General features: G+C 45.2%; 1 protein-coding gene across 4 annotated transcripts in view; it reads left to right on the top strand.

Moving 5' to 3' along the window:
• MATN2 (matrilin 2) overlaps positions 1–27,235 on the top strand; it is a 171,059-nt gene that overhangs the window by 87,760 nt on the left and 56,064 nt on the right. For all 4 annotated transcript variants that reach the window (XM_021089066.1, XM_021089067.1, XM_021089068.1 and 1 more), the window contains exons 5-6: positions 7,139–7,261; positions 23,749–23,871. In XM_021089066.1, coding sequence (XP_020944725.1) covers positions 7,139–7,261; positions 23,749–23,871 — 246 coding nt within the window. The remainder of the gene's footprint in view (positions 1–7,138; positions 7,262–23,748; positions 23,872–27,235) is intronic.

The following is a 27,235-nucleotide window of genomic DNA, read 5'->3' as shown; positions in this document are numbered from 1 at the left end:
TAAAGTGATATTATCCTTGAATTGCAGAGCTCCCCTTGTGCCTCAGCGGGTTAAGAACCCAACTTGTATCCATGGGGATGCCGGTTCAAGCCCTGGCCTCAGTGGGTTAAGGATCTGGGCTTATTGCAAGCTGTAGTGTAGGTCACAGATGTGGCTCGGATCCTGAGTTGCTGTGGCTGTGGTGTAGGCTGACAGCTGCAGCTCTCATTCAGCCCCTAGCCTGAGAACTTCCATGTGCTGCAGGTGCAGCCCTAAAAAGAAAAGAAAAGAATTGTAATGAGGGCACAATTTGGTTGGGGTCCACCCCTGCTTCATGCTTAATGCCAAGAGCTTCATGTACCGCAATCTAGGAGAGAAGGAGGCTAATGATTATTGGGTACCTACCATTTGTCGGATGCTTTGTATTATCTCATTTAACCCTGAAATAGCATGTTTTCTCCATTTAATTATGTCACCTCTATGAAAATTTAACCGTGCAGAAATCATTTATGTGATGTCACACAAGTCACCTCGCTAAAGCCAGGTCTGGCTCCAAAGGCAGTATTCTCTTCATTGTATCTGATTGCCTCCCCCTTACTCTAAGGAAACATAACTGCCCTTTATCTCCTCCTCCAAGTTTCAACTCCCTTGAGCCTAACTTTTCATATTACTTCCCTCGGCTCCTTATTATAAAATAATCTTTTCTGGAGTTCCCGTCGTGGTGCAGTGGTTAACGAATCTGATTAGGAAGCATGAGGTTGCGGGTTCAGTCCCTGGCCTTGCTCAGTGGGTTAAGGATCCGGAGTTGCCGTGAGCTGTGGTGTAGGTTGCAGATGCGGATTGGATCCTGCGTTGCTGTGGCTCTGGTGTAGGCCGGTGGCTACAGCTCTGATTCGACCCCTAGCTTGGGAACCTCCATATGCCGCCGGAGTGGCCCTAGAAAAGGCAAAAAGACAAAAAAAAAAAAAAAAAAAAAAATTTTTTTTTTCTGTGAGTGCACCTTCTGAGCACACTGTTTATTTTTATTGACGTATAGTCGATTTACAGTGTTGTGTTAGTGTCTGGTGTACAGCGAGGTGACTCAGTTATACATATATATTCTTTTTCATTGTAGGTTTTTATAGCATATGGAACATGGTTCCCTCTGCTATACAGTAGGATCTTGTTTATTTTATATATAGGAACACCCGACAGCCCTGTGTTTCAGGGGTGGGGTCCACTCGTCCATTTACAAGTACTTATTGAGCACCTACAACGTGCCAGGCCCTGCGCTGGGTGCCAGGGATACGGCCCATGGCAAGGCAGCTGGTGCCGTCATGACAGTTCTGGTGTCTGCAGCTGGGGGCTGGCTCCCTGATGTCACCGTGCTCTTCTAGTAGAGGCATATCTCTTGCTGGGGACGAGGAGAGGCACAGAGACTCGGGAAGACTTTTGTTCCCATCTCACTCATCTTCCCAGGACCCCAATTCTGATGGAGAAGATATTTTTAGGACTCTAGGAGCTTCCTTATGGGGAAGCAGGGCCTATGAGACTTTGTCACTGTTCATGCAGCAGGTGAACACTTACGGGGCACCAACTGTGTGCACAGAGACACTGAGGAATCAAAGCTGTGTCAGACCAGCTCCCATTCCATTTGGGCAGACAGATCTTCGATCAGGTCCATCCAACACTGTGGGATAAATGCCTGAGTGCTCTGGTGGGGCTGTGTGTATAGTGCTAAACAAACCCAGAGGAAGGGGACTCTAAGCCTGGCCAACCTAGAGGAGGTTTCCTGGAGGAGGTGACATCAGACGTCAATGGCCTTGAGCGAGGCAGGGGTCACAGGATAGAGAAGGCTTGGAAAGGTAATGGAAACTCTGAATCCAGGGCTTCTCCCATCCCCCACAGCTTTATCACCCTTCGTGCAATCCTCCCGGCGGCTGTGAGACAAAGAACTGCTGTTTTTCTAAAGAAGAAGGAATCATCCAAAAACATCTGTATTTGTTTCAAATGGAAGTGACCACTGCCAGAAAAACAACAAAGTTGTTTTGTTAGAGCCTGGCCTGTATTTATTCCTTTGTCTTTGTTTAATTAAGTTAATCCTTCTATGATTTCCTTTGGGACCGTACAGATCACTCGTGGCCGTAAATCCCCAATGTTCTAAAAACAGTATGAAAGGCTTGAGGCCAACTGGCGGGCCCACTGTTTGTGGGCCATTCTTCTGGAAAGAGAGCTGTAATCCTCCTGTTCCTACCACGCCTCGCACCCTCATGTAGTGTCCAGGGGCTTTCAGCCACTTGGAGAGGGGTCCAAGGACAGCATAAACTCTGAGATTTGTTTCAAAGAAGAATGTGAGCCTCGCAGACTTGGTTGATAAAGGGAGAGGCTGACTCCTGTGTCTGGGGACCTTCCCCTCGGATGTTTCAGTGGCTCTCCACCTGGCTGCACATGAATTATCTGAGAGCTGTAGTGAACACTGCTGCCTGCATCCCACCCCCAGCTCTCTGATTTAAGGGGAGTGGGGGAGGGCTGGGCATCAGGAGTTTCTAAAGATCCCCAGGTGAGCTGAAGGGTAGCGGAGGCTGTGAACTGCGGCTCTGGTAGACGGGACCCTGCAGTGATTCACAGCTGTCTGTCCCCGCAGGAATAAGCAGCTCATTGCCTCCGTACTTACCCTGTCGGGGAAAGTCTTTGGGACAAAAAAAAACCCAGTTAATTGCTTCAAGATCCTAGTTCACTGCTTTGGCAAAGCTACTTTCAAAGGGGTTCTTTCGTAATTTGTTTTGTTATTATAAAAGCTCTTGTTATAAACTCTTGTTAGAAAATTTGAAAACAGATCATTATAAAAGCAAAAAAAAAAAAAAAAAAAAAAAAAATTAAACCCCCACCAGTCCTTCATAACTATTGATAGGCAAGGTTCCTGCTGGACACAGAGAGGAGGCAAAGCAGCAGTGGGAGCTGAGAAGGGGGACCCAGGTGGAGGAGTGCCCCCCCCTCCTCAACCCCCCTTCCACCCCCAGCCCTGAACCTTTGGAGATGGAATTAGGATTTGGGCGGTGGGTTGTTCCAGGGTACTGGGCTGTCATTTTCCAGCCATCAGGAATTCATGCAGGGATGCCCGCCTCCTTGATTAGGGAGCTTAAAGCCTAGCAAGGGAGACAAAGTAAATAATCACTGTATATATGCCTATGTCATAAACACTGTGCTATGTGCCGGGGGCGGGGAGAGTGCAGGGGTGCATGCATATGCACTGACAGCCGATGGGTGAGGCCAAAAACTCTAAAGCACAGTGGAAGGTCCTCATGTCAAGAGGTTCATTTTCCTAACCACATGCAAGCAAACCAAAGCTGCCTTGGCATGGAATTCAGAAAAGTAGCAGTGCTCCCAAGCCAAACAGTGCTTTGCATTTATCTGCACTAGAAGTCCTTTAAATTTCCCAGAGCTCAAAGAAACCAAGAGGCAACCAGAGGTATCCTTCCAAAGCACAGCTCAGGTGAAATGATCCATCTTCCTTTTCAAGGCTTTTCCCTTGAGTGGTCTTCACTGCCTGCCCGAACGGAGTCCAGGCCAGCTGCCATCTGGTGTCAGTTGTCCTGCCGATGTTCCTTCCCGCTATTTCCCGTACAATTCCTGGAGTGGAATTCAGCTACCACGCCTGTCCTGCTTCCCTCTGGCTTCTGCACATTGACTGCCACTGTTCCCTCAGCCCCCCCAGGGGGCCATTTCCTTTTCTCTCTTCTCCCCCACTTGCCAGCCAGCCTTTTCTGATAGATCCAGCCTTGGCTGGGAATAATCCATCCCCATTCTGAACTCCCATTCTATTGTCAGCACCTCTCTATGCATTTCTATCATCTTCTCGTTTGTATTTTGGTTATTTAGGGTGCATCTGATACCTGCTCTGGCCTTCCCAGTCCTCAGATGGGGCTGGTTTCTTCTACCTCATGACCTTTTAGTCAGAAACACTCTTTTGTGTGTTTGTGTGTGTATGTATACATACACATATCCATATGTGTGTGTGTGTGTTTAGTTATGTTTGAGGTCTGATGTTTTTAGTTTCAGGTGGACCACATAGTGATTCAATATTTTACATTGTCATTATCGACATTATGAAATATTCATCACAATAAGTCATCATCTGTCGCCATACAAACTTGTTCCAGTATTATTAATTATATTCCCTATGTGTACATTACATCCCTGTGACTTACTTGTTTTACAGCTGAAGTTTGTACCTCTTAATCCCCTTCATGTATTTAATCCATACTCCCAACCCATCCCCTCTGGTAACCACCTGTTTGTTCTCTGTATCTTTGAGTGTGTTTCTGTTGTGTTTTTCATTTGTTTTCTTTTTTAGATTCTACATATAAGTGAGGCCATATGGTATTTATCTTTCTATGACTTACTTCACTTAGCATAATGCTCTAAAGATTCATCCATGTTGTCACAAATGGCAAAATTTCATTCTTTTTCATGGCTGAGTAATATTTCATTAACTATATGTTGCATATCTTCTATTTTTTTTTTCTTTTTAATGGCTGAACCTGCAGCATATGGAAGTTTCCGGGCTAGAGGTGGAATCAGAGCTGCAGCTGCAGGCCTAAACCATAGCCACAGCAACACCAGTTCTTAGTGACAGCTGTGACCTATGCCAAAGCTTGCAGCAATGCTGGATCCTTAACCCACTGAGTGAGGCCAGGAATCAAACCCACATCCTCATGGAGACTATGTTGTGTTCTTAACCCATTGAGCCATAATACAAACTCCATGTAGTGTATATCTTCTTTATCCATTCATCTTTTGTTGGGCACTTAGGTTGCTTTTATATCTTGGCTATTGTAAATAATGCTGCAGTGAACATAGGGGTACATGTATCTTTTTGAATTAGTGTTTTCATTTTCTTCAGATAAACTCCGCTTCTGGGTTTTTATCAGAAAGGCACATAAGTAACCGTTAGAATACAAGCTGTGTGATGGCAGGAGCCCTTTTTATCTGTTTGGTTCACCACTGTATCCCCAGGGCCTGGGACAAAGAAGGTGCTTCGTTTATTCAGTAAATGAAGAGTATTCTATGATTCAGATTTTTCTTAGATCTCTGGCCTGGGCTTCTAACTAACTGTACATTTTGTCCTCCTTTAATTATTCACTGTGATGAGCTGAAGTTTTCTCTGGTTATTTCCATTTTCCTTATATCTGGATCCATGGGAAATCTCCATTGGAATTCCCAATTGGAAATATCAGATAGAAATACACTGGTAAGAGAGGAATTTGCATCTATAATTTTTTCATCTGCTTTATTGATTTAGGAAAGAAAATAATTCTTGTTGCATTTTAAAACCAGAATCCTTATTTGTGGAGACTTAGACTTAAACACTTTTTAATCTTATAATGTGGCTTTTATTTTTATATATCCGGACAAAGCTCTATTTTTATTATTTTTAATAGTTATTTCCCCTATACAATTTTTTTCTACTGTACAGCTTGGTGACCCAGTTACATATACATGTACACATTCTATTTTCATATGTTATCATGCTCCATCATAAGTGACTAGACATAGTTCCCAGTGCTACCCAGCAGGATCTCATTGCTAATCCATTCCAAAAGCTTTTTTTTTTTTTTTTTAAATTACTGCATTTGATAGAGGTGGTGAATAAATCAGCTTTTATCTTTTTATCAGTTTGATTTTTATACATATCTAAAAGCATAAAACTCAAGGACCCAGAATATTACATTAAAATGTAGCCATTGGATTCAAGAATTAATCAAGCTTTGTAATGAATTGAGTTTTTACCATATGTCATAGTGGTAACTTTTAACCAGAGGGAAAAAAAAATTAATATATTCAATCCCTTTAATGCTGTCTGATTTTCTCCCAACTTCAATGGTAAAGTCACTGAAAGAGCTAATTATGAAACCAAGCCATTCTCTTTGCTGAGAAATAATGTCATCATGTCAGCCTGTTTCTTCAAAGGAGAGACTGAGTCGGTGATGGATTAAAAATGCCTTTAACCTTTTCATCCTCTGATATATTCTTAGTTCCACAGCAGTAAATGCCTTCCTATGGATATATTCTTATATTGCATTTGCATAAATAGCCAGGGCTTTGTACTTTGTAGACACATCATAAATATTTGACCAAAGTAGGACTGTTAATAGCCATATATTCATTTCTCCCTAGTAATCTTTGTTACCTCTACCTAACTTCCTTTGGCTCCTTATTTTCCACACTAATTAATGGGATGAGAAAATAGAGTGCAAAGAGGATTTTCAAAGGTCCTTCTGAAAGAGAAATGGAATGAGGAAAAGTAGGTCCCAAAGGACTGATGCAGACTTGAGAATTAGGGCTCCTCCAGAGACCTGCCATGTTTTTGGTGTAGGAGCAGGTCTTTTCACTGTGCTCTCAGCTTCCCCATCTGCAAAATGTCAAAGACAGCACCGAGTTATCTCTGTGTAAATTGGTGAGACTCTGATTACAAAGCCTGTTCATTCTCAGAGAATATGAATAGTGCTTGACGCAGATAAGAGCTGATGCTGCTCAGTATCGCTTTTAGTCCTCAAGACCCATCCAGATGTTTCCAGGTCACATTCATTGGTGTGGGAAAGACACAAATTGATGTTAATTTTAAATTATTTAGCGAGGTGAATAATTCCAACTTTGAAAAAGATATTTTTAAATATACATGGAAACTCACCCAAATATTAACAGGGGTGGCTTCTGGGTGATAGGACTGCAGGTGAGGGGATTACAGGTGGAATTCTTCTTTTTTTTTGCCATTTCTTGGGCGGCTCCCGCGGCATATGGAGGTTCCCAGGCTAGGGGTCTAATCGGAGCTATAGCTGTCGGCCTAGGCCAGAGCCACAGCAACGCGGGATCCGAGCCACGTCTGCAACCTACACCACAGCTCATGGCAACGCCGGATCGTTAACCCACTGAGCAAGGGCTGGGATCGAACCCGCAACCTCATGGTTCCTAGTCGGATTCGTTAACCACTGCACCACAACGGGAACTCCTTTTTTTTTTTTTTTTTTTTATTTTCCAAATTTTCCACTATGACCCTATAATACTATCCGTGTTTTTAAGTTATTTTGACAAGGGCTGTAGAGTTGAGTTGCTGGTCGATGGCCCTGTGCCAAGGGTCACCTCCTTCTGAGCCTGTTCTAACGAGATGGCTTTGCCCCAGTCCAGGATCTGTGCGCGGCAGAGGACCACGGCTGCGAGCAACTCTGCGTGAACCTGCTGGGCTCCTTTGTGTGCCAGTGCTACGGGGGCTACACCCTGGCGGAGGACGGGAAACGGTGCGTGGGTGAGTAGTCATCCAGTCCTGCTTCGTGAGAAGGGAGGGGAGCCCCGCCCTCGCCCCGCCCCTGTAGCCTTTGCACTTCTTGGAGCTTTGATACAATGCTCCAGGTTCTCAGAATTTGAACTTTAAAGACTTCGGTTGTGGCTGAGGTTAGCATTTTCTCATTCTGGGGCCGCAGCAAAAGACATGTTTATGATCATCTCTGTCAATGTAATAACCTGTTACCGATTGCCTTGGAAAGGACTGCGTGGATTTTCGTTTGATTCGGAGGGTGTATGTGGGATGGCCTGACCGCAGTATAGCTCGTGTTGTACTTGACGTTCCTTGGCTGGTGGACGAGGTTGCCGAGTAGCGCCTCTGAGATGGAGGTGGCCTGCCTTCAAAGTCCGGATCTGCAGTTCAGTGACAGGTCCTGGTGACTGCCAGGTGTGAGAGTCCAGCAGGATGTAAGAAGACACCATAGTCAGAGAAAGCAAACAGCAGCCTCAAATGCTGCTGCTCCGAATAAGACGTCTAAAGGAAATTATGGGTTCTGCTTGGAATCAGCTGAAGGCTTCCCACTTGGGTGATTCCATATTGCTCCAGCCTGGGGTGGGGTGCGGGGGCAGCATTTAATTTCTTCAGTGATGGGCAGTGGTTCTCCTCTGCACGTGCAGGGCAGGCCTGCGAACCCCAGAGATGCTGTGGCACCTCCCAGTTTGTCTGCAAAGCCCTTTAAACTTGCATAGCCTCATTGGTCTTTCCACCAACAACCAGTGCCTGGCAGATAGTAGGTATTCAGTTAACTCTGCTGGGTGGCTGCTTATGAGGCAGAACATCTGGAAAGAAAGGAAAAGGGCTTGACTGACATCAGAACTGAAACCTGCATTTTCTAACTTGAAATCCTGCATTTCCTGTTCTGTGTTCCCTTATTTTCAGGGGACCTGTTCTATCTTGCTTCCCACAAACAGAGAGTGATTTTTTTTTTTTTCCACACAGAGCTTATACTTTTCAGCATGCCCTGATTCTTGGCTAAGGATATAGAAGGAAAAAGTAACAAAACAAAAAATGTAGGTGGTGGCCTGTTCCTTGCAGGTGATGATGAGAATCAAGTGGGTTTGTTGGTTGCTTTTTACACATTGATGGAGGTGAAAACGGCCCTCATCAGAAGTCTACACATGGAATTGATTGCCTAAGCCTCAGCAGTATTCTTTCCCCCTTATTCTGTCAGTGGTGACTGTGATAGGTAGCAGGGTACCACATCCACCAGCACTGGCAGAAAAGAAGCCAGTGTGGAAACACTGGCTCTTTTTTTTTTTTTTCTTTTTTCCTATGGATAATTAATTTTTTTTCTTATATAATTCTTTTATTTATTTATTTATTTTGGTCTTTTGTCTTTTTAGAGCCGCACCCGCGGCATATGGAAGTTCCCAGGCTAGGGTAGGAGTCTAATTGGAGCTGCAGCTGCCAGCCTACACCACAGCCACAGTACCACTAGATCTGAGCTGCGTCTGTGACCTACACTACAGCTCATGGCAACACCGGATCCTTGACCCACTGAGCAAGGCCAGGGATCAAACTTGCAACCTCATGGTTCCTAGTCGGATTCGTTTCCTCTGCGCCACGATGGGAACTCCTCTTTTATATTCTTATAATTCTTTTTTCTTATGTATAACTAATTTTTATTATGCAAGTAACCTCTTTTCATTGAGGAACTTCAGCAGATGAGAAAATCACTCATAATAGCTTGTATTTTCTGCCAGAGCTTTTCCCATGTAAATATCTACTTCACAACATTTTGTTAAAATGTTTAACAAAGTGAGGTCCTGCCCTGTTTTGTTTCACATATATATTTTCCCCTTACCAGTTGTTAAATGAGTAGAAACTTTGGGTGCCGTTGGGTCAGAAGGAAATCAGACCATTGGAGGTAAAGCCAGTGGATGACCTTTGGGAAACAGGGTGATGGTGTCTGGTTAATTAGAGTCAGGGAAGGAACAGGGAGGGCCCAGAGCTTGTGTGAATGACAGGAAGTCAATGGGGCAGGAGCCACAGGGGCCAAGGCTGTGGCAGGAGGCCTGCCTTGGCCCTTGGAAAACGGGAGGGCAGTGAGGAGTCCCATTCTCTGGGTGTCGCCAAGTAGTTCCCTAATTGTCCTCCACAGTGAAGAGCCTTTGAGTCTCTGAGGGTTTTACCGTAACTTCAGGGTTTGACATTTACTAAAGAGCAGCAGGCATGAAGAGATGCTGTGGTTGCCAGGGAGCTGTTGTGGGCTGTTTCTTAGAGATAGGCATTTCTCTTGCTGCTGCTATCAGCGTGTAGGAATGTCTGCCTTCCTCAGAGGGGGGTTCAAGCAGAAGAATGGGAAAATGAGAGCGACTGTGTGTGACCCCTGGGCCTCATCCATCAGACATTCTTATTCTCATCCTCTTCAGCCAAGTGCCTTGACCTCTTAGAGTGAGATGGTTAAGTGGTGGTGGGCCTTTGTTGCCAGTTGCCTTGGTTAAGAGGACTGAGCAAATTTCTGAAACATCAGTTGCTCCTCCATGGGGCTGTACTGAGTGCAAAGCAGATGATGGAGATAATGAGGCCCCAGAAGGTCGGGACATCCTCATGGCTGGGTGGGGGGTTGGGGGGAAGATCTGGTGAGGAAGGAAGGGTAGCAGTTGGACACATGTCTAAGTCAAGGGAAGACGTGAAGGGCAGTGATGGTGCAGAAGTGGCCATGCTCTCAGAGCCAGAAGGCTGAGACTGGGCTGGGAGGAGCAGGTGGAGAGCAGGCAGATAGGTGGGGGGAGATGATCACTGTGAGAAGCCACCAAGTTGAACTATAGTGGCAGCCTGGCCTGAAGATATCCATCTGAAGGGACCTGTTAAAGATGGAGACTCTGGGAGTTCCCGTCGTGGTGCAGTGGTTAACGAATCCGACTAGGAACCATGAGGTTTCGGGTTCGGTCCCTGCCCTTGCTCAGTGGGTTAACGATCCGGCGTTGCCGTGAGCTGTGGTGTAGGTCGCAGACACGGCTCGGATCCTGCGTTGTTGTGGCTCTGGCGTAGGCTCGCGGCTACAGCTTCGATTTGACCCCTGGCCTAGGAACCTCCATATGCCATGGAAGCGGCCCTAGAAAAGGCAAAAAGACAAAAAAAAAAAAAAAAAAAAAAAGATGGAGATTCTGGGTGTCAGAATTAGCACAGAAAGTTTAGAGGAGAAGCAGAGCTTGGTCAGGATGCTGAAAGCGTTCCGTGAGCCTCTGGTCTGGGTAGTCTGTATGTAGATGGGTGGGGAACAGTGGGACTATGGGGACCATGATCCCAGTTAATCCAGGAGGATCCCAGTTTACGTCTGTTGGCTCAGTTATCAGGAGCACTCCCTTTCACTTTCAAGGGAGTACCAGTCTGCATGAGAAATTGTAGGCTCGCCCAAGGTATGGCCAGTCTGACTTAAACAGTTGAGGCGACCAGCTCTCTTAAAGCAGAGAATTCCTGCAGATGCAGAGTTGAAGACATCACATGGAACCAGGGCATTCAGGGCTTTGAAAACCAGGCTCAAGAGTCTGGACTTTGTCTCTGAAAAGAGACCCTAAAGGGTTTCTAATTGGGACTGATAAAGGCAAAGCCTCATTTTGGGAAACAACCTCGTGGTGAAGGGCAGGATGGTTTCCAGGAGGAAGATGGGGAGGGATGGAAAGACCAGTTAGGAGACAATAGTGGTCCTCTGATGAGGGGTGACAGAAGCCAGGATTTGAGGAGCAACTGTAGAAACGGAGAGAGTGGGGTGGAGGGATGAAGGGAGGTGCTGTGAGGAGGGGGACGTCACAGTCGGCTCCGGAGTTTGAGTCTCCATGATGCTGAGAGTGATGGCGACCATAAGGAAAGAGTGAGGGGAACAGATTTTTAGAAAAGAGGATGAGTAGTTTTAGACAAAATGGGCTAAAGCTGCGATGGGACACCAACAAGGAGCAGAGGCAGGAGTTCCCGTTGTGGTGCAGTGGAAATGAATCCGACTAGGAACCAGGAGGTTGCGGGTTCGATCCCTGGCCTTGCTCAGTGGGTTAAGGATCTGGCATTGCCGTGAGCTGTGGTGTAGGTCGCAGACGCGGCTCGGAGCCTGTGTTGCTGTGGTTGTGGCTCTGGCCAGCAGCTGTAGCTCCGATTTGACCCCTAGCCTGGGAACCTCCATATGCCGTGGGTTCAGCTGTTAATAAGCCAAAAAAAAAAAAAAAGAAAGAAAAAGGGGAGGCAGCACGAACACCACAAGGAGCAGTTAGAGGTTAAATCTAGATCTGTTCATGCAGATTGGAAGCAGCACTGTACCTTTCCTTCCAAGTTTTAGTTTGCATTTCAGATGTTCACTTATATATTTGTTTGGAAAACATCTGGACCTTCCATGCAGGAAGACCTTGGCTTAAATCCCAGTTATGGTACTTGCTAGTCATGTGTCATTTTATTTGGAAACCTCAGTGTTCTCATCTATAACACAGAGTAATCATACCTGCATCATAGAGTATGTGGGATTCAATTAGAGCATGAATAAAATTCCTGATAGACATTAGGCAGTTGTTGTTTGTGTTATTATTACCAGCCCATCTCATCATCACCATCATCTGCTGGAGGCCACGAAGTGTGGTGTTAGGTGAGAATAAGCTGTAGCCACCTGGGGTGAGGGGTGGGGAGCAGGAGGGAGATGTCGGTGGGGGGGGGGGGAGGCAGGAAGAATACCCATGAAAGAAGAGCCTCAAGTGGGGGTGGAAGAGCTGGGGAGAGGTGGGCAAGAGAATCAGAAGTCATGGAATATGATAGGACAGAGAATTTCTAGGCCAGGTCAGTATTTTTTTTCCATTTTTTAAAAATTACTCAAATGAATTTATCACATCTGTAGTTGTATAATGATCATAACAATCTGATTTCACAGGATTTCCATCCCACAGCCCAGGCATATCCCCCCACCCCCCAAACTGTCTCCTCTGGAGACCGTAAGTTTTTCAATGTCTGTTGAGTCAGCACCTGTTCTGCAAAGAAGTTCCATCTGTCCTTTTCTCAGATTCCACATGTCAGTTAAAGCATTTGATGTGGGTGTCTCATTGTATGGCTGACTTCACTTAGCATGATAGTTTCTAGGTCCATCCATGTTGCAAAAAATGCTGGTATTTTGTTCTTTTTAATGGCTGAGTAATATTCCATTGTGTATATGTACCACATCTTCTGGATCCACTCTTCTGTCAATGGATGTTTAGGTTGTTTCCATGCCTTGGCTATTGTAAATAGTGCTGCAGTGAACATTGGAGTACATGTGTCTTTGCGAGTCGTGGTTTTCTCTGGATAGATGCCCAGGAGTGAGATTGCTGGATCAAATGGTAGTTCTATGTTTAGTTTTCTGAGGAATCTCCATCCTGTTTTCCACAGTGGTTGCACCAATTGACAATCCCACCAACAGTGTGCTAAGGATCCTTTTTCATCACACCCTCTCCAGCACTTACTGTTTGTAGACTTTTGGATGATGGCCGTTCTGGCTGGTGTAAGGTGGTACCTCAGAGTGGTTTTGATTTGGATCTCTCTAATCATGAGTGACGTTGAACATCTTTTCATGTGTTTCTTGGCCATCTGTATGTCTTCTTTGGAGACTTGTCTGTTTAGATCTTCTGCCCATTTTTTGATAGGCTTGTTTGTTTTTTTGGTATGGAGCTGCAGAAGTTGTTTATAAATTTTGGAGATTAATCCCTTGTCAGTCGATTTCATTTGCAAATATGTTCTCCCATTCTGTGGGTTGTCTTTTTGTGTTGTTTAGGGTTTCCTTTGCTGTGCAGAAACTTTGAAGTTTGATTAGATCCCATTTGTTTATTTTTCTTTTTATTGTCAATACTCTGATAGGTGGATCTGAGAAGATGTTGCTGTCATTTATGTCGGAGAGTGTTTGGCCTATGTTTTCCTCTAGGAGTTTGATAGTTTCTGGTCTTATATCTAGGTCTTTAATCCATTTGGAGTTGATTTTTGTGTATGGTGTTAGGGAGTGTTCTCATTTCATTCTTTTACATGTGGCTGTCCAGTTTTCCCAGCACCACTTATTGAACAAACTGTCCTTTCTCCATTGTATATTCTTGCCTCCTTTGTCATAGATTAGTTGGTTGTAGGTGTGTGTTAATTCTGGGCTTTCTATCCTGTTCCACTGATCTATATTTCTGTCTTTGTGCCAGTACCATGCAGTTTTGATGACTGTTGCTTTGTAGTATCGTCTGAAGTCTGGGAGCCTGATTTCTCCAGCTCCATTTTTTTTTTTTTTCAGGTTGTCTTTGGCTATTCTGGGTCTTTTGTACTTCCAAACAAACTTTAAAATATTTTGTTCAGGGTCTGTGAAAATGTCCTTGGTAATTATATAGGGATTGCATTGAATCTGTAGATTGCCTTAGGTAGTATAGTCATTTTGATAATATTAACTCTCAAGTGGGGGTGGAAGAGCTGGGGAGAGGTGGGCGAGAGAATCAGAAGTCATGGAATATGATAGGACAGAGAATTTCTAGGCCAGGTCAGTATTTTTTCCATGAGCATGGTGTATCTTTCCATCTATTTGTGTCATCTTTGATTTCTTTCATCAGTGGCTTGTAGTTTTCAGAGTATAGGTCTTTTGTTTCTTTAGGTAGGTTTACTCCTAGGTATTTTATTCTTTTGGATGTGATGGTAAATGGGATTGCTTCCCTAATTTCCTTTTCTGCTTTTTCATTGTTAATATATAGAAACGCTGTCAATTTCTGTGTATTGATTTTGTATCCTGCGACTTTGCTAGGCCAGGTCAGTATTTGTGTCATGCCCCAGTGAGGCCAAATGGAATAGAACTTAGAGAAAAAGCCATCGAGTTGAGTCATTGATTCATCTTAGCAAATGTTTCCAGACTCTTGGCCAAGCACTCTGCTAGGCACAGGGGACACAAAAATGACCAGGAGGTCATTGATAATGATCAAGAGGGGTGAGGTAAAGGGCAGATTTAAAGGGATGAGAAAGTGGGGACAGCAAGTCTAAACTCTTCATTTAAAGAAGTTTCTTCAGGACCAGCTACTGGTGAAGGGACCCAATGGAAATATTTTGACTCACCCCAGAATGATGACTGTGACCTGCATGAAAATTCAGGTTTTAGTCAGACTCAGGACTTTTTGTTGTTATTTTTTATTTTATTTTTTGCCTTTTAAGGGCTGTACCCTCAACATATGGAGATTCTCAGGCTAGGGGTCGAATCAGAGCTACAGCTGCCGGCCTGCACCACAGCCACAGCAACGTCACATCCTTAACTCACTGAGCGAGGCCAGGGATTGAACCCGCAACGTCATGGTTCCTAATTGGATTGGTTTCTGCTGCACCATGATGGGAACTCCCACTCAGGACTTTTTAGACATTTCCACACTTTTGAGTCAGTGGAGCATTAAATTCAAATACTATAGTTTCATTTCCCTAACTGCTCATTTCACTCACTCTGTGCAGAACTGAAATTGGTTTGAAAATTCAGGTGACCAAGGATGGATTATGGACTAAGTTCCTCATTTTGCTTCAGTTGAATCCTGATGTGTGTAATCCATCAACTTCCACTAAAGCTGTGTTAATTCCCATCCCAAACTTCATTTTTCAAAGACCATTTATCTCTATCTTTGAGGGTGAATTTTTTGCTGTGCTGGCTCTTTTGGAGTAACTTTGCTCCTGTTTGTATCTTATCTGCCCAAGCAGATTGTAAACCCTTGGAGCCAGAAGCCAATTTCTGTACTTTGCATCTTTTAGAGAGTAGACTGTTTTTCCTTCAATCTCAAGAATTCATTAAAAAAAAAAAAAACTTTTCCCCTTAATTGGTTTTTAATTACAAAATCTTTTTTTTTTTTTGCACAAAATCAATTTTTGCTTATTAAAAAAGAAAGAGAAGTTCTCACTATAGTGCAGTGAGTTAAGAATCCAATTGCAGGAGTTCCTGTCGTAGCATAGAGGAAATGAATCTAACGAAGAACCATGAGGTTTTAGGTTTGATCCCTGGCTTCGCTCAGTGGCTTAAGGATCCGGCATTGCTGTGACTATGGTGTAGGCTGGCAGCTACAGCTCTGATTTGACCCCTAGCCTGGAAACCTCCATACGCCACGGGTATGGCCCTAAAAAGCCAAAAGCCAAAACAAAACAAAAAGAATCCAACCGCAGTGGCTCGGGTTCAATTCTCAGCCTGATGCAGTGGGTTAAAAGGATAGAGTATTGCTGCCGCTGTGGCCTCAGCTGCACCTGAGGCTCGGATTCGATCCCAGGCCCAGGAACTTCCATATGCTTCGGATGTGGCCATAAAATTAAAAAAGAAAAAAAAAGATAAAAGAGTCAGCGTACAGATGAGTATAAAATCAAAACCTGAATGACATTCCTCCTCTATTTCACGTCCTGGAGGTAATTACGGCTGAAAGCTTGGCTTCTCCTTCCTGCCTTTCTCCTAAGTTGTCTTTCAATCCTAAGGTGCTATTTACTTGTCTTTACCATCTAAGGCTTAGCACCGTGTGTGACATGCAGTAATTACTCAGTAGATGGTTGTGAAACAACTGAATGGTGTTAAGATATCTCTTTACTCTCCAATTCAACCTTATCTGATTAGGGAGGCAGTGTGATAAAAATGTGGTCTCCACTCTTTGAAAGTTTCTAAGTCCTAGGACCTATTTGAAATTGCGTGTGTGTGTGTGTGTGTGTGTGTGTGTGTGTGTGCGCGCGCGCGCGCGTGCGTCTTTTTGCCTTTTCTAGGGCCGCTTCCGCCGCATATGGAGGTTCCCAGGCTAGGAGTCAAATCGAAGCTGTAGCCGCCAGCCTATGCAAGAGCCACAGCAACTCAGGATCCGAGCCACGTCTGCGACCTACACCACAGCTCATGGCAACACCGGATCCTTAACTCACTGAGCAAGGCCAGGGATCGAACCCGCAACCTCATGGTTCTTAGATTCGTTAACCACTGAGCCACAACGGGAACTCCTGAAATATTTTACATATAATTGCAACAGCCCTTTGAGGTAGGCACTGTCGTTATCCACATTTTATAGATCTTTTGACCACTCTGTTTCAGGGCTTTGTCTGTAAATTGAGGATCATGGTAATACCTACCTCCAAAGGCTTGTTGTGAGGGTTAGATGAGTTAATATATGGGAAGCACTTGGAACGGTGCTAGACATGGGCAACATTGGTTGAATCTGCATTTCTAAATCCTTGATGAATGTCTGTCTTCTTGTTTTAAATTTTTATTAGAGTACAGTTGATTTACAGCATCGTGTCAATTTCTGCTGTACGGCGTCGTAACCCAAACTCACATGCACACACATATATACATTCTTTTTCTCATACGGTCTTCGAGCATGTTCTAGCCCGAAAGATTGGATATAATTCCCAGTTATGTACAGTAGGACCTCATTGCTTATCCATTCTAAGTGCAATAGGTTTTTTGGGCTTTTTTTCTTTTTGTCTCTAGGGCCACACCTATAGCACATGGAGGTCCCCAGGCTAGGGGTCTCATCGGAGCTGTAGCCACCGGCCTATACCACAGCTCAGCCACAGTAATGCAGGATCTGAGCAGTGTCTGTGACCTACACCAGAGCTCATGGCAACGCCAGATCCTTAACCCACTGAGCGAGGCCAGGGATCAGACTTGCGTCCTCTTGGATGGTAATCAGGTTCGTTAACCACTGAGCCGCAGTGGGAACTCCCCTAAATGCAATAGTTTGCATCTGAATTTCTGTCTTCTTATGGCTGGATACTTGTGTTTAATAATACATCGAACACATGGTACATTTAAAAAATCTTGTTGCAGTCCACGCCCGTTACCCATAGCATGGGGATTATCATGACCTTCAAAGCGTTCCTCTTATAGTCTCCAGTATCCGTTACCCTCAGGGAGCAAGGGAAGGTTGATATTTAAGTTGGCAACAAGGGATGGGAGGAAGCATCAGTCCCTTGAAAGATCAGATTTTTTGTTTGTTTTTTTAGGGCCTCACCCACGGCATATGGAGGTTCCCAGGCTAGGGGTCAGATTGGAGGTACAGCTGCCGGCCTACACCCCAGCTCACAGCAACGCCAGATCCTTAACCCACTGAGCAAGGCCAGGGATTGAACCTGTGTCCTCATGGATCCTAGTCAGGTTCATGACCACTGAGCCATGGCAGGATTTCCAAAAGATTAGATTTTTAATTGGTCAGCTTTCTCCTCATTGTTTAAAGCATGATTTCCCCATCCCCAAAGGCCAGGATTTCTCCCTGACTTAGTTTGCTAGCGCCACTATAATGAAATACCACTGAGTAAGTGGCTTAAGCAATAGAAATTTATTTTCTTAGCATTCTGGAGGCTGGAAGGCCAAGGCCTAGGTGTGAGGTTGGATTCTTCTGAGGTGTTTGTCTAGGCTTGCTGCCTCTGTGAAAGGTCTTTGTCCTGTGCCTGTGCATCCCCATTTTTTTTGGGGGGGGGCTTTTTGTCTTTTAGGGCCACCCCCACGCATATGGAGGTTCCAGGCTAGGGGTCCAATCACAACGGTAGCCCCTGGCCTACGCCAGAGCCATAGCAACGTGGGATCAAGCCACATCTGCAACCCTACACCACAGCTCACGGCAACACTGGATCCTTAACCTGCATTTCTTTCCATTTCTCATGAGGGCAGGAGTCAGGTTGGATTAGGACCCACCCTCATGGCCTCATTTTGACCTCATCAACCTTTTTAAAGTCACATTGTGATCGGTTGGGGTTTAGGACTTCGACGAATGCATTTGGGGTGGGGAAAACACAATTCCCTCCAGAATACTTCCCCATTGTTATCAAAATTCAATAGGACACTTTCCCTGAGTTTGAAACTCCTGCCTAAAGGAATCCAGCCCTGCCCTGGGTAAGAGAGGTTTTGTGAATCTGACATTGTGCATATATCTTATACCTACTCAGCAAGTAAATTGGTTCTACCATTTCTCTACATGACAAATTTGGTTTTTCTTACCCTGTCATCAACAAACTTTAAAACCCAAATGCTCCTCTTTAAAATATCCTGTTTCTACTAAGGCCATCCCCTTGCAGAGGAAAATCTGCTGAGGAAATCTTGGAATGTGAACAGATTGTAAATCAGCATCCATCAATCTTAGGCTTTATAACCTTGCACCAAATATGGTTTATCCTTGGAGACAGCCAGGCGATTTCTCACATGTTGGGCACAGCGAGACTGGCTTCCAACTCTGAGATCTCAGCACTTCGTAATCCGGAGAGTTAAAGCCAGGGCATCACTCTCTCCATTTGTAGAGTGTAGAACTTTCAGGCAAGAGGGCCAAGAGAGGAGTTTGTGGAAGTAGGTGAGGACTTGGAACAGCAGAAGCATCTATGATCTGATCATAGGTCATCTCTATACCTCTGCTCCCTATGCTTGGCCTCTTTTTTGTTTTTACAAGTACAGTTTTGCAACCAAGGTAGTTATGCAAAGAACCCAAAACATGCAGCCAAGAATGTCAGAGTTGAATGGCCTGGAACTTTCGCCCCCTTAGAAAGCACTTAGGGAGTTCCCATTATGGCGCAGGGGAAACGAATCCGACTAGGAACCATGAGGTTGTCGGTTCAATCCCTGGCCTTGCTCCGTGGGTTAAGGATCCGGTGTTGCCGTGAGCTGCGGTGTAGGTCACAGATGCAGCTTGGATCCTGCGTTGCTGTGGCTGTGGTGTAGGCCAAGAGCTATAGCTCTGATGTGACCCGTAGCCTGGGAACCTCCATGTGCCACAGGTTCAGCCCTAAAAAGAAAAAAAAAAAAATAGAGCAGAATCATTAACCAAAAAAATGCATAACCAAACCTACCTTATGCATTTTAATTTTCTTTAATGTACATAAATGTACTTCTAATAAAAATTACTTTTAGTTACCCTTTTAAAAGTCATTAAATTCATTTTTAAAAAATATGATTTTTAAAAATCTTTCTTGCATGGGAGTTCCCACTGTGGCTCAGTGGGTTAAGAACCTGACATAGTGTCCATGAGGATGTGTGTTCAATCCCTGGCCTCGCTTGGTGAATTAAGGATCTGGCATTACCATGAGCTGTGGTGTAGGTCACAGATGTGGCTCAGATCTGGTGTTGCCATGGCCCTGGCGTAGGCCAGCAGCTGCAGCTCTGATTCAACCCCTGGCCTGGGAACTTCCATATACCATAGGTATGGCTATAAAAAGAAAAGAAAAAGAAAAAAAGAAAAGAAGGAGTTCCTGGTGTGCCTCAGTGGTTAACTAATTGGACTAGGAACCATGAGGTTGCGGGTTCGATCCCTGGCCTTGCTCAGTGGGTTAAGGATCCTGCGTTGCCGTGAGCTGTGGTGAAGGTTGCAGACGTGGCTCGGATCCTGAGTTGCTGTGGCTGTGGTGCAGGCCGGTGGCTGCAGCTCTGATTGGACCCCTAGCCTGGGAACCTCCATATGCTGTGGGAGCGGCCCTAGAAAAAGGCAAAAAGACAAAAAAAGAGAAAAGAAAATTAGAGACTGATCAGAAGTTAGTTAACAGTAGGTCAATTAAAAGAGCTTCTAATGTGCAATGTTATTAATACCTGATCCCACATTCTAGCGTACTCTGGAAAAAAAGGTGAGATTGGAGTATTTGGCTTAGGCTTTAGGTCTGAGCAGAGCTTCTAGTCTCTCCCCAGGCTGCTATGGGACCAGCCTACTCACCTGCCCCTCTGAGGGACAAAGATGACTGGGCTCAGAGATGACACCCCGTGGTGTGTAAGAGGACATTCAAGAGAGAGGTAGAGTCTGTGTTTCTGCCTTTTAGGTACTGTGACTCCTCACTGTGGTGCTGTCAGCATCCTGGAACATGGAAGGCAGATGAGCAGCTCTTCACATTGGAAGGGATGCAAACAAGTGGGTGGCCTGAGGTGGGCCCAGCAAACTCCACACTGGGAGATTTTCAAGATGGCAGATCAGGCATAAGGAGGTGGGGGGTGGGAGATGGGGGGGATGGAGGGTGGACGGGGCTCCTGCTAATGATTCAGGCTAGTGTGGTCCACAGCATGGCACACTCCTGTGACATGCAGCCTGGGGCACGTGCCAGGGCTTGGTATCCTTGATCTCTGTGCCTTCATTGTCCCCCATTTATTCATGTAATGATACATTGGTTCCTGAAAGATGAGACATTAACTTTTAGAAGGATTTGGTGCAAGCTCAGTGTTTATGGGATGACTCAACTCCAACAACTGGCTAATGTCCACAACATTCAGATCCTGAGACTATATAGATACACTGTTCCCACCAGACAGCTTGTGTACCAAACCCACAAATACCAGGCTCTATTAGAACGCTACAGGGAGTCAAGTTGCAAAAAAAACACTACTTGATCAGAAACCTAATGGAGCTGGGATCAAAAGAATAAACACAACACTCGTTATTACCCTTTAAAAATCTTTAGCTTTTCCCTTGGCATTTCTTGATAACTACATTAAACACGCTATTATCTTCTCAATGCATGGTTTTGCTTTTCTAAATTGTATGTGTGTTTTAACTTTGCAGAGTCCACTTCCTTGTTATTATTTACAAATTTTAATATTAAAATACCCTAAACCATTATATAGAGGGAAACCTTTTTTTTTTTTTTTTTTTTTTTGACTGAACCCACAGCGATGGAAGTTCCCAGGCCAGGGATTAAACCCGAGCCACAGCAGTGACAACCCTGGATCCTTAACCTGCTGTGCTTCAAGAGAACTCTGCAATCATTTTCATGTCTCATTTTCTACCTTTGTCGTAGAGCTATATTTACCTGGGTGTAGTACAGCTTTCGGATCTACACTTTTTTTTTTGCTCTTTTCTAGGGCCGCTCCTGCAGCGTATGGAGGTTCCCAGGCTAGGGGTCAAATTGGAGCTGTAGCCGCCAGCCTACACTAGAGCCACAGCAACGCGGGATTCGAGCTGCATCTGCGATCCTTAACCCACTGAGCAAGGCCAGGGATCGAACCTGAAACCTCATGGTTCCTAGTCGGATTCACTAACCATTGAGCCATGACGGGAACTCCACGGATGTACTTTTTTCATCAAAGTACATTTGTCTTCCTATTTACAATTATGTTGGAATTATAATGTTAATAACTACCTAATGGCCAGAATGGAAGTCCTGATCTTTCCTTCAAAAACCCACTCCAGGAGTTCCCGTTGTGGCTCAGCAGGTTAGAAACCTGACTAGTATCCCTGAGGATGTGGGTTTGATCCCTGGCCTGGCTCAGTGGGTCAAGGCTCTGGCATTGCTGTGAGCTGTGGTGCAGGTTTCAGATGAGTTTCGGATCTGGTGTGGCTGTGGCTGTGGCATGGGCCAGCAACTGTAGGTCCAATTCAGCCCCTAGCCTGGGAACTTCCATATGCTGTGGGTGTGGCCCTAAAAACAAAGCGAACAAACGAAAAAACCCACTCCACTGGCACCTTCTCCATCTCTGAGTTTGCCTTCATCCCTCTCTTTTTCCCTGGCCTCACCTCTAATCAAGCAGGAATCCTCTTGTCCCCACTTTCAAGATAAACCTGGTGCGTTCCTTTCCTAGGGATGCTGGAACAAAGTACCACACCCCAGGTGACTGAAAACAGCAGAAATGTATTGGCCCCTGGCTCTGGGGGGCGGGGAGGTTAGAAGCCTGACATCAGGGTGCTGCAGGGCGGTGCTCCCTCTGCAACCTGCACTGGAGAATCCTTCTTTGCCTTTTTCGGTGGCTCTTGGTCCTCGGTGCTCCTCAGTTTGTAGCTGCATCACTCTAATCTGCCTTCAAGTGGCATTCTTCTCTTCATTGTTTTGGTCATGGCCAGGGCTTGCAGAAATTCCCAGACCTGGGGAAAACGGACCATGACAACACCAAACCCTTAATCACTCTGCCACCAGGGAATTCCGTTCTTCTCTTCTTATAAGGACACCGGTTGTGTTGGATTAGGCCCCAGACTCCTGACCTCATCTTAACTTGATTGTATTTGCAAAGACCCTGTTTCCAGATCAGATCACATTCATAGGTCCCGGGAATTAGGACTTCAGCATTTCTTTTTGAGGGGACACCACTCCCCTCTCCCCTCCTCCACTTCCTGCCTGCACTGTACTGGTTTAAGCCTGCACCATTCCTCACTGGGATTATTGTAGCCCCGTAGCCAGTTTTCTGTGGTCCCATTTGCCTGCTATGGTCTCTTCTTGATTCCTTTGTTCGGAACGCTCCGATGACTCAGAGTAAAAGCCAAAGTCCTGGCAGTGGCTCCACCGTCCGTCCTGATCTGTACTCGTTCTCATCTCTGCCCCTCTCTGCTCCAGCCAGCCTGGCCTCCTTGCTGGTCCCCCAGCACACCAGGCATATTTGCACCTCCGGGCCTTTGCACCTGCTGTTCTCTTTGCCCGGGTCCTCCCTCCCAGGTATCCTCATGGCTCATACCTCATTCAAGACTCCACTCAACCACTACCTTCCCAGTAAGGGCTTTCCTGACCACTGCTGTTATCACACCTTCCCTCTCACCGCACCCCCCTACAGTCTCTGATCCTTTTTGCCATTTTTGCTCCAGAAACTCTCCACCCTCCAGAGACTATGTTCTTTACTTACTTATTTTATTTTTTATGTACTACTGCCATCCAAATGTAAGCATCTCTAACTGGAGTTTTCGTCTTTTTTTTTTTTTCTTTTGTTCCATCCTTAGCTGCTATGGGCCAGCCCCAGAGGAAATGCTCAGTGAATATTCATAGCGTGGATGAGAAATAGGCCAGTGCATTTGCTTGCAAATGACTGAACTCTTTATCCTTATTAAGTGCTCCTTTTAGTTTCCAGAATTTTTCTATCACTGTAAATAATACTCCTATAAAGAGCTTATATTCATATGGTTAATTTCCTCCTTTTTTCAGTTATGTCTTGGGGTCACATTTCCAGAGTGAATATTGTCCAGTGTTTATCAGTTTGTAATGCCACCCGTTGTTAGTAACTCTGCCTGTTTCTGTGCTGTCTTGCCACCATTAGGTTTTATCTTGTCTTGACTTTTGTAGCTGATGAAGTGTAAGTGTGCCTCACTATTGTTTCCATTTGCATTTCTTTAACTTTTTTTGGGTTTTTTTGTCTTTTATCTTTTTAAGGCCGCACTCTCGGCATATGGAGGTTCCCAGGCTAGGGATCTAATCAGAGCTGTAGACGCCGGCCTACACCACAGCCACAGCAACACCAGATCCAAGCTGTGTCTGCAACCCATACCACAGCTCACAGCAACGCTGGATCCTTAACCCACTGAGCAAGGCCAGGGATCGAACCCACAACCTCATGGTTCCTAGTCGGATTTGTTTCTGCTGTGCCACAACGGGAACTCCTTTAACTTTTAAATAGAATTGTTTATAGGTTCTGTAGTATCTTCTGAGATGAATTATCTGATTCAGACTCCTGATTTTTTTTTTCCCGCAAGAGCGGTTTTAGATTCATATTTATTTATCCATCCTCTTTTGGGGATAACAACATTCATCCTAACTTATTGGTCATAAGTATGCTCTTCTTTCCTCTGCCCTTTACCTCCTTAAACTCTGTGTTTTAATTTTGACAGCTGTGGACTACTGTGCCTCAGAAAACCACGGATGCGAACACGAGTGTGTAAATGCTGACACCTCCTACGTCTGCCGGTGCCCTAAAGGATTTGCTCTGAACCCAGATAAGAAAACATGTGCAAGTAAGTTACACACACACACACACACACATACACACACACACACGAGTTTTGGATCCTATTGCAGTAGGCACTGTGGCTGTGGAAAACTCCCAAGCGTAAAGTAGCATAGGATTATGCACTGGGGTAGGAGGTCTTATACATTCTGTCCCTGTTCCTCTTTTGTCAGGCCTTTCTTACCTTGTCCTGAGACCGTAGCCCACTCTCTTTCTTTCCTTCTTTCTTTCTTTCTTTCTTTCTTTCTTTCTTTCTTTCTTTCTTTCTTTCTTTCTTTTTTTTTACTTTTTTTTTAATTTTCCCAATACATTTTTTTTTTCCTACTGTACAGCATGGTGACCCAGTTACACATACATGTATACATTCTTTTTTCTCACATTATCATGCTCCATCATAAGTGACTAGACATAGTTCCCAGGGCTACGCAGCAGGATCTCATTGTTAATCCATTCCAAAGGCAATAGTTTGCATCTATTAACCCTCAGCTCCCAATCCACCCTGCTCCCTCCCTCTCCCCCTTGGCAACCACAAGTCTGTTCTCCAAGTCCATGATTTTCTTTTCTGTGGAAAGATTCATTTGTGCCATATATTAGTTTCCAGATATAAGTGATATCATACGGTATTTGTCTTTCTCTTTCTGACTTTCTTCACTCAGTACCAGAGTCTCTAGTTCCATCCATGTTGCTGCAAATGGCAGGATTTTGTTCTTTTTTATGGCTGAGTAGTATTTCATGGTGTATATATACCACGTCTTCCTAATCTAATCATCTGTTGATGGACATTTGGGTTGTTTCCATGTCTTGACTATTGTGAATAGTGCTGCAATGAACATGCGGGTGCATATGTCTTTTTTAAGGAAAGTTTTGTCCGGGTATATGCCCAGGCCACTCTCTTTCAATGTCACCCTTCACAGTGTCTGATGAAGGTATGTATCTCTGATGGAGACCACATAGGGCTGTGTTCCTCCAGCATCTGCAGAGCGAGTCAACCATCAGATCACCTTACCTCCTTCTGGCTCAGTCTGGCTGTGCCCACCAGTATTGACAGGGCTTAAGAAATACTTTCACTGAAGCTTTGTGGCTTGTGGCCTTCAGCTCTGACTCCACACAAGCAAAGGAAAATCGCTGAGCCAAAAGGAATTGACTGTGGTTGCTCCTGGGTGGGGGGTTGGGGTGGGGGAAGGTAGGTAGAAGGCATTTTGCAGAGAACTGCTTAGTTTCTGTTTGAGCTTTTGAGTTCTATTTGATTTTAACTATATACATACGCATCAAAAATAATTTGAGCTCCCCACATCGGACCATAGCAGTTTATAAACAGAGGGTGGTCATTAATTTTGCAAATGGATTCCAAAAGCATTCTTTTCTTTTCTTTCTTTCTTTATTTATTTTGCTTTTTGGAGCTGCACTTTCGGCATATGGAGGTTCCCAGGCCAGGGGTCAAATCAGAGCTGTAGCCACCAGCCGATGCCACAGCCACCGCAACGCCAGATCTGAGCCTCGTTTGCCACCTACACCACAGCTCATGGCAACACTGGATCCTTAACCCACTGAGCCGGGCCAGGGATCGAACCCACAACCTCATGGTTCTTAGTCAGATTTGTTTCCGCTGCACCACGAAGGGAACTCCTTATTCTTTTAACTATAAAGATACATCAGAGCACTTAAGGGATTGTATGTGGATAGTTATCCTCTAGAGAGATTCACTTGAGAACAGCTTGTTTTTAAAGTGTTTTTTCAAAGGAAATTTAAGTGCAATGTAAAAGAAGTCACCTCTGACACCAACGAGAAAACAGGATTTCAACTCATAAAAAGTTCCTTGACTCACCTTGCTAAAAACATCTATTAAGTTAAGCAGGATATGCCTGTACCATTTAAAAAGCATCCCTTCAAACTCCTGAAACTTAAACTTGCTCTTCAGTCCCTAAATATCAGCAGTTTACAAATACCAGAGCTGGTGGCAGGGGTGGCGTATGGAACCGTAAGGGACACAGGAAGGCAAAACAGATATATCAGTGGGGCGGGGGAGGAGGTGGAGAAGGATAAATAGGAGTTCGGGATTAACAGATACACATCACCATATATAAAATAGATAAACAACAAGGACCTACTATACAGCACAGCACATTCAGTATTTTGTGATAACCTCTAAGGGAAAAGAATCTGAAAAGAGGGAGTTCCCATTGTGGTTCAGCAGAAAGGAATCCAACTAGGAACCATGAGGTTGTGGGTTCAAACCCTGGCCTCACTCAGTGGGTTAAGGATCTGGCATTGCCGTGAGCTGTGGTGGAGGCCGAAGCTACAGCTCCGATTTGACCCCTAGCCTGGGAACCTCCATATGCCCTGGGTGCGGCCCTAAAAAAAGGAAAAAAAAATATGTTTAAAATAAAACAGCACATACATTTCTGGAGCCCAGAGCACACACGAGTAGCAATGAACAGGTCCTTCTTGGAGAAGATGCCTTGGCTGAGTCTTGAAGGCAGAGCCATCCTTCACCAGGCAGAGAAGGGTGGGATAGAGATAGCCAGGAGGAGGAAAGATGAGCAAAAATATCAGCCAGACAGGCTCATCTCCATGCCCTGCGTGATTGGCGTGCAGTTATTTATGGAGAGAGTGAGTGAAGGGTAAATGGACTTCTGTTCCTAGTCATCCGTTCTGAATACTCTGAGCTGTGAACCACCAGCCCGGGCTGCGGTCGTGTTAGGGGAGTTGTGGTTGCTGGACCGATGAGTCAGTTCTCTCCATCCATCAGGAGGCCGGGAGCTGCCAAGGGGGCAGCTTCTGCCTCAGATCAAATCCCAGCCCATCTGCTTTTTGGCTGGATGATCTTGGGCAGGTTATGGATGCCTCCGTTTGCTCAGCTGGAAACAGTTGGGAAGATAACACTGCCTACTTCGTAGCATTGTCTTGAAGACGGAGCAGGAGGATTCTTATACACCCTGTAGCATGTTGCCTGATGCCAAGCACGTTCTTTTAAGGGATGACCCCGGCTTCAGAGACTTGGGGGACTTTGGAATTTATTGAGCATATACCACCTGCCTGGGCTAAGTTTCATAGTGCCTGAAAAATTCAAGACTTGGCCTCAGGCTTCCCCTGGAGGCTGGTTGGGGAACTCAAGCCACACAGAGCAGCTCAGTCACCTGCAAGGGGTTACCTGACCGAGGGCTCTCAGGGTGATACAGGTAAGACCCTTCTCAGGGAAGGAGGAGACCAGCTGGACCAGAAGCAGTGGGGATGCTGCTGCCGCCCTGGGCTGAGGCCTGCCTAGTATGCAGTCTGTTCTCCTTCCTGCCTTTGCAGAATGCCTTCCCTGGCTGGGGTTTCCTGACTTCCACCCCCACCCCTGTTCCCAGAGCCTCACCGTGCCCCCCCCT

The sequence above is a fragment of the Sus scrofa genome, chromosome 4 (genome assembly GCF_000003025.6).
Source record: "Sus scrofa isolate TJ Tabasco breed Duroc chromosome 4, Sscrofa11.1, whole genome shotgun sequence".
NCBI lineage: Eukaryota > Metazoa > Chordata > Mammalia > Artiodactyla > Suidae > Sus > Sus scrofa.
The sequence above is the reverse complement of the archived record's forward strand: the minus strand, read 5'-3'. Positions and strand labels throughout refer to the sequence as shown.